A 13,471-nucleotide genomic window follows, 5' to 3' on the forward strand; every position below is an offset into this window, starting at 1 on the left:
GTCAATTTATTTTCTTAGTACGAATGAATTGCATGAGTGAAACCAGGTTAGCGTTTTCATTAATCAGGTCTTTTGTCTTGGGAGTGTGGAGCAGTCAATAACAACAGCTGGGTTGTACATTTTATTACATGAAAATAAAGATGAATGTGACATTTTACAGAAGTAAACTCGGTTTGCAATAATTGGGCACAAATGGAGTCCTGTTATGTAGGAGAGCACTCATGTCTGAGTATCTGTGTTTGATCCAGGGGGCATGTTACACAGGGCATTGACAGAATAATTGAAAATCAAGCACACAGTTCCCTTTTTAAAGGTATAATTCTTTTACAGACCATTCTTGAATGGGTATTTTTCCTGGAATGGTTAGAAAAGTTGAGATAAGTCCAGAGATAACACAAAGCGTGCCTCTTTGTTGCATTTCCATGGGATGCATTATAAAAATGTCCAAGGGATGTACTTTGGAAGCCACAGATCAGAATGTTGGGCAAGGTTCAACCCCTTTTACATGTACAACCACAGACATACCTACATCGTAAGAGAGAGACAGACAGACAGACACACACACACACACACACACACACAAATGTGGTGTTTTAAGTCCCATCTAAATTGTACAAACAGCCATTATTGTGCGGCCTGGTTATAACACAGTACCTCCACAATGGGGCTGAAACACAGTTGATCTTACAGATTTAGGACTGAACTGTATTCTAACGAGTTGGTCAGATAAGCTTTGACAGAACAGTTTTCCATTGAAATATAAACACTTCACAAAATTGTGTTGATTTCTCACAAACTTCATTTTGGAAGAGGATAAAAAGGAAGAAAGTCATGACAGTGTCAAAATAGGACGTGTCATTTATTACTTTCCAGAGGACTTTGTTTTGAATTTTTTTATTTTGTATTATGCTGTCTATTCTAAACTAATGTCAAAATCTAAACTAAATGTTTAGATCAAGCTGAAACAATTTTTTCCTTAATTTTCTTTTGCAGAGATTTTTGCCATTTTCCAGTTTTGCAAAACACAACATAAACTAATTTCAAAATCCTCCATAAAACAAAATTTCCAATCTCTGCCCGGCTATAGTTGTAACTACACCTATATAACACAACCCGATATAACACAAATTTGGATATAACGCGGTAAAGCAGCGCTCTGTGGGGGGCGGAGCCGCGCACTCCGGTGGATCAAAACAAGTTCGATATAACGTGGTTTCATCTATAACACCGTAAGATTTTTTGGCTCCCGAGGACAGCATTATATCAGGGTAGAGGTGTATGTTCCAGAATCATGCTACATTCCAGGCAAAATATTGTAGCTGATCCTGAACAGATGTTCAAGGGAATGAGAGGCCAACCTTGTGACCCTGGTAGTCTGGGGAGTAGAGTTTTTGTACCATGTGGACACCATGAGCCTCCCAAAGCAGGTAATGTGATGGCTAGATGATGGCTACAGCACAGCTGTCTGGGAAGGTAAGGACTCACATTCTGTACAAGTTTATAAGGGGTCTGAATCACGATTCTTCTGTGAGGCCTCCATCCACCCCTAACAAAGGGCTGTCCCTAAACAAGGCAATCTAAACTTTGGATCTTAGACCTGGTCTACACTGGGGGGAGGATCGATCTAAGTTATGCAACTTCAGCTACATGAATAACGTAGCTGAAGTTGACATACTTAGATTGCAGTGTCTTCATTGCTGTGAGTCGACTGCTGATGCTCCCCCGTTGATTCCGCCTGCGCCTCTCGCTCCGGTGGCGTACCGGAATCGACAGGAGAGCGCTCGGGGGTCAATTTATAGTGTCTAGACTAGATACGATAAATCAACCCCCGCTGGATCGATCGCTGCCCATCGATCTGGCAGGTAGTATAGACAAGCCCTTAGTGAGACTATGGCATGAATCTGCAGCATGGCTAAAAGCTATGCTATCTATACTGCAAGACCAGACACTGTTTTACTTATGTCAGGGACTGCCCTGTTGTAACTTGGTTCCCCAACACAGCAGTTTCTACACTATAAATAGATGGAACTTGTAAGGCCTCCGTTTCTCTGTCTGGGGGAGACTGGAACAACAGTTTGCTTTCCTGCAGCAGGAGATCTAATCACTTCTGGGAACTTAGAAGCACAAACTGAGTTCCAGCTCTGATTCTCACAGCCTGATAAGGCTGCCTTATTACCTCTTAGCAGTGTGCAGCAGACACATGGGTTAGAGACCCTGAATGCTGATGGAGATGAGGCTAGCTTTGTCATATGATTGTTTTCCTTTGTTGACTACAGCAAAATCCAATCATGTTTGCATTGTAGACGTTTCTCTTTTAAGTTTTTGTTCCATATAATATTAACTCACTCAATCATAATAAGCATGGAGGCCTGCAAATGAATGAAAATGCCTCTCTGTGGAAAATGTAAAAAACAAACAAACAAAAAAGGTATCTTATCTGTTTTGATTCTCTTAAATGTGCAAATATTAAAAGAAAACCAGTCTAACTGGACGGCAGAGCTTCTGTATGTGTGCTTTATCTGCATGTGTGAGAATGGTGACCGCCTATCTCACAAACATCTATCTGAATGTGGTTCGGATGCCGGAGTCTGAAGATAGCACAGCAAGAAAGAATAAATTTGGGCTTGATTGTAATGTAACTTTTGTTAAAATATAATAGCGACAAGGAATTATACAGTATATTAAGGTTAAATAAGAAAACTGGCTCACAACAGGCACTTTATGAGCTACAACTGCTCTGGGCTTCTGGAAGGGGGTATATGGTATCCCCTACCCATTTCCCAGCAATCAAGAAGAGAGGCTGAGTTTGTAATAAGCAGTATTAGAAAATCAACTTGAAAATAAAAACCGTATTTAAATGCTAGAAATGGGTACCCTCAGCAGAGCAGCCCAAAGACTACACACGTTCTTCAGATTGATCTTAGGAAATAAGGAAGGAAATCTCTCTCCCTCTGTCCCAGTTTCCTCTCCTTTGCCTTTTTTGGAGCTTCCAGTTAGATCTTTGATAAGAACTAGTTAATTGTTCAGATAGCATAAGTGTTGTCTTTGATAATGTGCTGAGATCTATTGGTGAAAATAAATACATTTGTTTTTCCAGTCACCAGAAATTAGTGAAGCAATACTTGTTTAATTATAAAACATATGTGTGCTTTGTTAGTTTCCATCTGTCTGCTCACCAATTTGCAAATAAATGACCAGAAGGAAAAAATATATCCTGTGGCAATTCAAGTGAAATGATTCATCTCTAATGTCTCTGTGTATGTTTATCTGTATGTTTGTATGCATTATGAGTAGATGTATAGTAGGGAGGGACAAATTCCCTTTGCTTTAGCTCAAGCCTGCTGTCATCATGAATTCCAAACTTTGACTCAAACTCACGCTTTTAACTTCAGAATTTTTTCACATCTTAGCTCATAGATATTACTCTGCAAACACTGGGGAGAAAAAGGTAGCAGAGAGAAAAATCTAACGTTGGGAGAGCAGGTGCAGAAATAAGGTGAAAAGTGGAACATAAGGTGGTTGGAGTGAAAACAAAACCACAGAGGAAAATAATGAAAGGGGAAAAAATCTAATGAAAATTAAATCTGTTTTTTCATACTATGTGCAGAGCACCTGCCTACAGCAGACTAGCTTTTGGTAAGGGAGTGGAGTCCTTTTGTCCCTGTTATTTTATAGCAGAGGTTTTCCCTCTGATAGAAAAATACTGGTCTTATTCACCACTCCATCATTCAATAGAGTAATGCAGTGGTGAGTCAAGCCCATTATTCTTTTTAAACTGAAACACCCTAATGGAGAAAACAACTACGAAATGAGAAAAGATATGTGAACTCATATTACAGATTTGAGATTCATAAATAGTTCAAAAGATTCATAAAACCTCAAATGCTGTAATATTTGCTCATGCCTAATGAAGATGTACGGTGTAATTCTATACAGCTATGTAGATAGGTACTGTATTATCTACTTCTCCGGCTTCTTTCATCTGTTGTTGTTCTTCCTTATCTGTCTTTCTACGAAAGCAGTAACTGGAAGGAAAGGCTTTCATACCCTTTGTAATTCTGGACACAAAAAATTTGGTATACCTAGAGTAAAGAAAGGTAATTGTCTGACATTTAATCTTCATGGAGACTGACAAGAAGAGGATAGCTAACCTTCTGCAGTATTTTTAGTTTGATATTCTGTGATGCTTTATTGATCATCACCAACGTCCATCACTGTGTATAACGATAACTGCTTCAGAGGCAGAAAAGAGGATATTGAATGAGGCCTTCAGGACTGTCAGCTTCTTGCTGATGGATCTGTCAATAGTTACTGTTCTCTCATCCCTTTGCCACTGTGAGCATCTTGAATGTTCTTGCATGTTGACAAGAGTTTTGCAAGTCGATGGGAAGAGGAGTATTCTCCTTCAGTGAATTGTCATTCTCTGAGCTTGGTGATTTCTCCTGTGAAAGGGGTGGAGAGATGATGCTTTGCCTGTAAAAAGGGGTTTTATGGAGGAAGAGACAGGAAGCTGTGTGAATTAGCTCATTTTCAATGTTTCCACTAGTTTATTGGACTGTTTTTTTTAAAAAATTGTTTTGTGAATTTACTCCTGCTGGATTGACAGCACTAAAGAAGACCAAAGCCCGCTCTTAATCCACATAATAGGTCTGCATCGTACCATTTCGTAACAGTTCTGTGCTCTGTGTGAAGTGAGTTAAGTGGTACCAGTCCTACTTCCTTAGTGGGCATTGAGCAGGTGTACACACGACAAAAAGAAGCATCAGAATTTGGCACCCTTGTTAGCATTCTCAACAGAGAAGCCAAAGAATGAATGAAGAGGCATAGAGTGGAAACTGACTCCTAGGGTCAGTTTCATACTGAAGACGTAGAGGTAACATCCTAAACCATTACTGACCATGTGCATGCACAAATATTCAAAGTGGTATTTGTGCACGCCTATTAGGGGTGCAGAACTGTATGAGTATGATTGCACACGTCTGTGTCTAACAATTATGCCTTTGCCTCAAGTGTCAGTTTAGGTTAACAGAATTTTGTACTGGGATTTAATAAGTGACAGAACCAAGTGCTAAAACTATGTTCTGTCATTACCGTCCCCCCCCAAAGACAAATAAAAAGGAGCCATTCACAAACACAGAGTTAGCGAATAAACCAGTAGAAACAGAAAGAGCAGGGTGTTAAGTGGAAACACCTTTTAGGCTGAAAACAACTCTGTGTTTAAAGTCCACTGCAAGGACACTTCCCGTATAATTTTTTCACTTGAAATGGCACTCTCTTCCCTTGAGCTTTTTAGAAACGCTTGTAATCTTTCACAGCCAGAATTTCAGTTGCAGTAATTTTCTAACCTTTCTGCATTTTCCCTCTCCGTTTCTTTGTTACAGATGATGATTTTTTTCATGAACTCCCAGAAACCTTTCCATCTGATCCTCCAGAGCCTCTGCCTCATTTCCTCATTGAGCCTGAAGAAGCTTACATCGTAAAGAACAAACCTGTGAACTTGTACTGCAAAGCCAGCCCTGCCACCCAGATCTATTTCAAGTGCAACAGTGAATGGGTTCATCAGAAGGACCATGTGGTGGATGAGCGAGTAGATGAAACTTCTGGTGAGGCATTTATGTGTTTGTGTTTTCTCACCATGTCATTGAGGGTGCTAAAACATTATTGGGTCTGATTCTCATTTAAACTGGCAGAGCGGTGTAAAATGGACTTAGCGTAAAATGAGAATGAGGCCCAATTGTGTGCTCATAAAAGACTCATAGTGATTTCTCTGCCTATACTGCTGCTCACTACTTCACAGAACTGGCTTCCTTGCTCAGTTCTCTAATTCAGTCAATTCCAAATTACTTACAATGTAGTCACACTAGGGGAGCACAATGTTAGACAAGTTTTGAGGAGCTTTTGGAGCACTCTTATGTTGACGGTTTAAAAGGGGAGAATATGGATGAGGAGAAATTACGGTTAGCCTCAGGCAGAGAAATAATGGGAAGATACAATATTCCCCCAGCCAGGAACAACATACTGACTCCAGAGCATGCAACTGGCTGCTGTTCCATTATATTCTGCAGCCTGCTACATTGACTTGGTACTAGAGAGACCTATAGTAAATCAGGAAGAAATGAAAGAAAGAGGCTAAATGTCCAATCCTAATCTAATCAATGCCAAAACTCCCATCGACTTCCATGGAAGATTAATAGGGCCCTCAAAATATAAAGAAAACAAAGAGGCTTAAAAACTTGAGCTATAAACAAGCCCGTGTCAAAGATGTGATTGTCCCAGTTTGGAAAGACTGGTAATCCAATAAGGTTTGAGTCACGTGCAAGGGAGAGAATTAGGGCTTATTGCTATCTTGATGGCTATGAAAAATAACTGAATATCAAGCAAGAAAGTAGCTTTCATTTGGGAATTGCACCACCAGTTGGTCTAATTATTCAGAAAAATAACTCCACCAGATGTCTTGAAAGTCTCATGTGACCTGGGTTTTATTTGTTTCAGCTCATTTATTTGTGCAGAGTTCAAAAGCGTATGCTTTTAACAGTGCTGTGGTTCTCTCAGCTTGAGAAAGAGAAAGACGGTTTGCTGGGAGGGAGGGGGGAGCGTTGCAGAAAGGAGAATGAGGGATAAAAAGCCTTTGGCTATATTTGACTGTTAGTTGTAATAGGATCTTCCAACAGGTTGAAAAGTGACTGTACAGGAAGAAGACTGGAAGAGGGGAATACTTAGTACATCTCCTAGTATCATCATTCATGTAAGACTGGGAATCCACTGGAATGAACTTTCCCTGCCTTTCAGTGGATTCAGTTTTCATTGCATTTCTTCCTTAAGTTTTATTAGCATTAACATTCAGAAATGCCTATAATTGCTATAGTGTAAAATGCAGTCAAGGGTCACTTTTTAGAATTAGAGACTCGATTCTCTTCTCAGTTACGCTGAGGTAAATAAAGTGTAACTCCATTGAAATCAATAGTGCTATGTCCGTGTAGGCGAGAGGAAAAAACAATTCTAAGTGTTTGTTTTTAAATTCCTGCTCTTAATTGCTTCTGATAGCAGGAGGAGGAAGAATACTTCACATAAAGATGCCAAATCTAGGTTCGCTTTCTTAATGTAGCAGTGGGTTTAAGGAAAATAACTGTAGATCATCTGCCTCAAATGATAAAACAAATCATTTCCTACTCTTCATTACAGGCCATGGGGTGGATGAGCACAATAACAGTAGCAATATTCATTTGTACTCAGTCAACAAACCAAGCCAGCTTGTTGTGTCCAAATATATCTTTATGCTCATGAGTTCAGATTTACTGCTGCCATGGCACATGGAGGAAGAAATTACATCTAGTAGTGCCTTCTTTTTCTCCTGTACCCCAAATAGAAATGAGGAAATATTTTAACCATCCTACTTATGGCCCCTTTCTGGACAGTACCTACCACCCATTTGGGTTTGAACTGAGAAAAGGGCATTTGAACAGACTTAGAAGTCACTGCTATCGGTGTGAGTATACTTTGCTCACAGGTTAGAAATACTGAGCTAAATATGTCTATGCAGAGCAGAAGCAGAGAAAATGAATCTGAAAATCCCCCAAACTTGTGTAGTATCCCAGCTGCTTAGCTGGAAAACCCATGAAGGTTAGCATGTGTCTAATGTTAACATCATGTCTCAGCTATGCAGTTAGTGGAATCCTACCAAGTAAAGTGCCAGATGGGAAAAGGATCCAACATCTTCATTCCCAGAGCCTTCACTAAAGGAAAAAAAACCACTATGACAAGATAGAAAAAGAGGGTCTGAGAATATCTGGAATTACAACATCTCTAGAGTTTCAGAATGGGAAGAAGTTTACATTGATTAGGGAAAATAGCGTCTATAAAAATGTTTGGACCAAATATGAGCAGTTGCTAGATCATAGAGAGAGATGGGCTCTGATGTTAACATGGTATCTCTCTCCCATCCGTTATAGATCATCAGTAAAAACACAGAGTTGCTGATGTGTTTATTCTGGTGGATAATACAGGTGAAAAATCCATTGCAACCTAATCCCATTTTCAAAATCTGATTTTGGAAGATCTTCCCAATGCTGCAAAAGAAATTGCAGCAGAGAATGTAAATGTCCCTATTTTAAAAGAAGATATATCTGAAGGCTGTGTGAATGTTCTAATTGATGAACAGCCTAATCCACTTCCAAAAACTGAGCTCACAGTAGTGAGAGATTCTACCTTGTGGAATTTCTGCAGGGGGCTACCAAAAATCCTTGCAAATCCGATTGTTAGTACAATTGCATGATAGCCACACTGGAATTGTTGAAATGAAAGCTGTCCTCAGAATCTGGATTTTGCAGCCAAGTTTGGATATGGACATAAAGTGTGATATGACTGCTGGCGCATCCTACCATCATTGGAAATGGGACTGAGAATCCCTGGAAGAGAATTCATATTGACTTTGCAGGCAAGGGAAAACAAATATTTGAGGTAGCCAGAAGTAATAGGTTTAGATAATATCACCTCTTGCAAAACCATTGAAGAAATTTGTCTGGAGCTGTTTGACTTTGAGAAAAAGTTGTATGAGATAATGGGCCTCAATTTATTTCTGAGGAATGATAGACATGCCTAAAGTAGAACATACGATCATTAAACATACTAGATCAGCAGCTTAGTAGCCTGCATCCATCAGGCTAGCAAAGAGCTTTGCCCATTCACGTGTCACTGAGTCACTGCATTGATTACACCATATTTGGGACTATGCAGCCTCTGTTAGTATCCTCCACCAGTGTAGTAAATTCTAACCTGTTAGATATTGGTAACTTCTTGGTCTGCTCAGATGGGTTATATTTGTCAGGCCAAACCCTAAGAAATGTTGTTCTCCCCCACCCCCACCCCTTTTTTTTTTCTTCTTCATTGAGGTCATTACCCCAAACAGGTTAGATAGACACTGTCCATAAAGCCATATTGTGCCCTTAAGTAGATATGCAGTTGGGGAGAATGCAACGAGCATGTAGCAGCAGGTGTGCCCCTATTCCACGTGCCAGGGAGCCCCAGAAAGGAATTTTGTCTCCCTGGGGCAATTCAGTTCTCCAACACAACTAATGGTCAGTCAATGCCACAAGTAAGCCTATAATAATGAACCAGAGTTTAAAAGGATTTCAATTGTACCACACTTTTATTCTGAATGCTGCTTGAGTTTCATCCTTCCATGTCAGTCATATGACCCGAGTGACTGAGACGTAGGCACATTTCTCTTTGCTGTGGTTTTGCCATGCTATCCCTCAAACAACGAGCAGGAAAGCCCTGCTGAGTTGTTTCTAAAATGCCATCTGAGAACCAGATTTTCTCTCTTAAATCCTCTTATAGCAAAGCAATGACAAGGAGAACAAGACAAAAAGGTAATGAAATGCAGAAACAAAATAATAAAGTCTAATCATGCACTCTTTACTTTAAAAAAAGTAATCAGAGTACAGAGAAGAGAGAAGAATATGAAATAAAGGTGTAATGCTAAAAGTATTTGGTGCAGTAACTTATCTTCCAATTAAAAGTAAAACATAGGGAGAGAGAAATAAGTTTTCAGCTGTCCAGGGACTCTGAAGCTTTGGAAACACTGTGAATGAAACTTGTACAAAAACACTTGTGCATCTCCCTGATATGGGAAATTTGTTTAGCGTTAATAAATGCTAAGGCTGCACAGCATATACTGGGTGGTACGCCAGCAGTGACACAGGTGCAGAATCAGGGTGCAATCCTGCTCCTAACACAAAGACTTGCTGGAAAGAAATAGTAAATGGTGTACGAGGGTTAATTTTTTTTTAAGAGAAAAAGAAATATTTGTATCTCTTCTCTGTGTAAATTGAGGAAGTTATTATTACAAAGTTGGGGTGTTATGTAGGTGCTTTGCACCATGGAGTATTTTAGAGCAGTAACTAAAGCATTAGTAGTCTCAACTACTGCATATGGACTCAGCCAATCTCCATATGAACTATTGCAACTGGTCAGAGACACTGAGAATAGTAAAAGGTGACAGGATGTTCTAGACTTATTTATTAAATTAAATTAGCCTGGTAATAGAACCGTGCAAATACACTTATAGTCAATTCCAAGAAAACAGAAGCGTCTTATCTGGAAGATCTTTGAACTCTGTTTTTGATCTTCAGCCCCACTGGAATTTTCTTCCTCTATTAAAAGTTAAGCATTTTCTTAAAGATGTCCAAATGGGTGCTTTGTTCTTCATTAGTGCACAGCATATCTGGTCTCATCATTTCATGCATGCATGGAATGGCAAGCCAGGATGCAATCCTTTTTTTATGTTTTTACTCCAGTATTTTGATATTAACACAGAACAAAATAAAATATATTAAAGTGAACATTGGCAATATTTTGTTTTAAAGCGACAAGATGAAAGTCGGAAGAAGGGCATATATTTAATGTTCTGAGCTACTATCATACAAGATAACAGCAAAGAAAGGAAACAAATACTGCAGAACTAGTGCTTTTGGGGCCAAGAAAATGTCATTGATACAGCACAGGAAGAGCAAGACCATCAATAATCATTAGTGTGATTTGGGCACATTTTTTATTTTGAATTATTGTGCAACTGAAAATGATTGTGGTTAAGGAATTGTTGGTGCCTTTGCTTTTTATGTGAAAATATTTCCCATTTCTGCAGTACAGACAGCAATGCAGATACACATGCATTGAGTCTCCAGGACTTTACATCTTGTATAGTGCTTTAAATCTGTGCAAAGCAAGGTTAAATCCTACCAAATCAAAATGGACTGCACTGGATGCACAACAGAAAATAATCAGGCCCACAGAGAACTTACTTCTGTTTTTTTGGTCTTTTCAGTTTGTATATATTTTGGAATGATTTCTGCAGAAATATCCAGAAATGCTCTATAGGCCCTCTCTTGTTATACATTGCAGTGCCCCGATATACTCTTTGTCTCCGTCTCCTTCAACCAAGGAGAAAAGAACATTTGAAACCATTATTTCCTAGTGCTGCAGCTGCTAACTAAATAGGTACTTTAGGTCATTTAGCTAATGTTAGTGTTTTGCCTATGCATTGTCTTGCTCAGGTGCACAGGGAGAAGAGGGCATATGGAGTCTGTTTATCCCTTCTTCAAAACTCCCAAGAAGGAGCCCGGCAGAATAAGGACCTTTGAGTGCTAGGCGGGGGATCCCTCTAACTTGCACAGTGGAACTCTCTGGCGGAGAGGAGGCATAGTGAGTCTGAGGCCTGGCCATGGCACCAAAGAAGAGGACCATGCCACTATGGACAGGGCCGGCTCCCGCATTTCTGCCGCCCCAAGCAAAAAAAAAAAAAAGCCGCGATCGGCGGCGGCCGTTCAGCGGCAGGTCCTTCACTCCTAGAGGGAGTGAGGGACCTGCCGCCCCCGAATTGCCGCAGGTGCTTCCCCTCTCCCTTGGCCGCCCCAAGCACCTGCTTGTTAAGCTGGTGCCTGGAGCCGGCCCTGCCTATGGAGTCATTTTGTTTGGAGTCAGACCAGGTCTCCAATTCCTCTGTTTACAAGCTGCCTTCAGTAGCAGGCTCTACTGGAAGTGCACACTTCCTTTAGGAGCAGCAGTAAAGAATGGTTCATAGCAAATGGCTCTCCTGAGCCATTCTGTCCTCAGCAAGCAGAATGGCTCAAGGAACGTCCACTTGATTACTACCTCTCTGCTCTTCTCCCCCAACCCAGATTGCCTACAATGGTAATGCCAGAATATGGGGGGTCGTTAGTATTTTTCAAAGCTTCTCTTCCTAAATGCTTCCCTGGGCTCTTTATTCACCTGCACTGAACTGGATTCACAAAACTACACTCTGGTGAAAGTAATATTTCTGTCTGTTACATAACATTGACAAAAAGCTAAAATTTCCAAAGTGTTGTTTCTTTGCAAAATACTTCATGTAGTTCCACTTCCATGGATAAAGACAGTACTTCAGTTTGCAGGGCTGTCACTGTGCCATTTTAAGCAAGTACTAATTAAGTGTACATACACAAAATGAAAACTGCTTATTCGGATGTTTATACCACAGCATTTTGGAGGGACTGCGAAAATCTGCATTACCTTCATGTCAAGGCCCCCTTAATCTATTTAGCACAGCTTCTTTTAGATGCCACCAGCATTCCTTATTTTAGCTACTGAACTAGTGGTCTGGAGTTTTGACTATTCAATGAGGATTGCCTGACTCGCGCTCCTTTTGACCCGTAAAACATTTTTGTTTAAAAAAAAATGTTTCTAGTTCTGAAAAAGGTAATTTACTTCAATTCCACTCTAGAAATATTTATTTCAGTAGCCAGAATGTAAGACTCATTATTTCCAGTGTGAAAATAGCTCTAGGGTAGAGTAAATATAAATAGAAAATGGGCATGAGACCATATATTGCCATGGCTATAATTCCTTGTAACATCAAGAACTCCAAGAACAGAGTTTAAAGTGGCTTGTCATAATACAATCCCAAAATGGACTTGCCTTTTGTAACATTTTGCTTATTATTTGTGTGTACAGATGTTCCTTTTTGTCATCTTCCACACCCTTTTTCACACATCCTTTCAAGCTTATCTTCCCTCCTAAACCTCACTTTCCCTCCCATTGTTCTGGCATCACTTCTCAATTCACTGTATTTTTAGGTAGGTCTCTAAAGGGCAGAAAGAAAAGCTACTTCCATTACTAAATTTCTTGGTATCCCTTATTAAAAATACTAAAGAAATGGCCTCCTACATGAATGGTCCCAAATGCTGGAGTGTTGCTATTGTGAAGCGTGTTGTGTTTTGGATCATGAGGATAGAATACTGTAGTATTGTTTTAATAAGGGTTGTCACAAATTATAAATTAGGATTGTTGTTTTCATGATGTTATTGTCATGACCTTTTTTTTACTGTTCATGTTCTGTCAAATCAAAACCTTCAGAAATACCAACCATCCTTATTTAGAATAACCATTTTTCAGCAAAATATTGCCAGTTTTCTACTTTTCCCCCTCCAATACTCTTTCCTAGTCCAATACATGTCAATGAAGTTTAAGAATACGTCCCTGTATTCCTATTAATAGTTTTCAAATGTTGGCAAGTATGAGCACTATACATAAACTGATGGTAGCACATCAGTAACCATACCAATTTCTGTCCCAACTCCCGTTTGACTGGAGGGTGTTTGTGACGGGTTGGATCACAGAAACTCCCTTGGGAGCTGCCACCCAATGTGCAAAGACTACCCCTGCTTCTGTTTTCCCTGCCAGCTCAGGACTCCAGCACCCTGTCTTGCTGAGCCAGACACTCCTGTCTGGCTCCAGACACAGACCCAGGGTCTGAATCACTTGTCCCAAAGCTGCAAGTTAACCTGAAAACAGCTCACAGTAGTGTGCTTGTCTTTAGCACTCAGATGCCCAACTCCCAATGGGGTCTAAACCCAGATAAATTCGTTTTACCCTGCATAAAGCTTATGCAGGGCAAACTCATAAATTGTTCGCCCTCTATAACACTGATAGAGAGATA

At 40.0% G+C, this 13,471-nt stretch overlaps 1 protein-coding gene across 3 annotated transcripts in view; it reads left to right on the top strand.

The window, feature by feature from the left end:
- Positions 1-13,471, top strand: part of UNC5C (unc-5 netrin receptor C) — a 368,610-nt gene that overhangs the window by 226,135 nt on the left and 129,004 nt on the right. For all 3 annotated transcript variants that reach the window (XM_005278470.4, XM_005278471.5, XM_065596056.1), the window contains exon 2: positions 5,382-5,603. In XM_005278470.4, the coding sequence (XP_005278527.1) occupies positions 5,382-5,603 (222 nt within the window). The remainder of the gene's footprint in view (positions 1-5,381; positions 5,604-13,471) is intronic.

This window comes from Chrysemys picta, chromosome 5, assembly GCF_011386835.1.
Source record: "Chrysemys picta bellii isolate R12L10 chromosome 5, ASM1138683v2, whole genome shotgun sequence".
NCBI lineage: Eukaryota > Metazoa > Chordata > Testudines > Emydidae > Chrysemys > Chrysemys picta.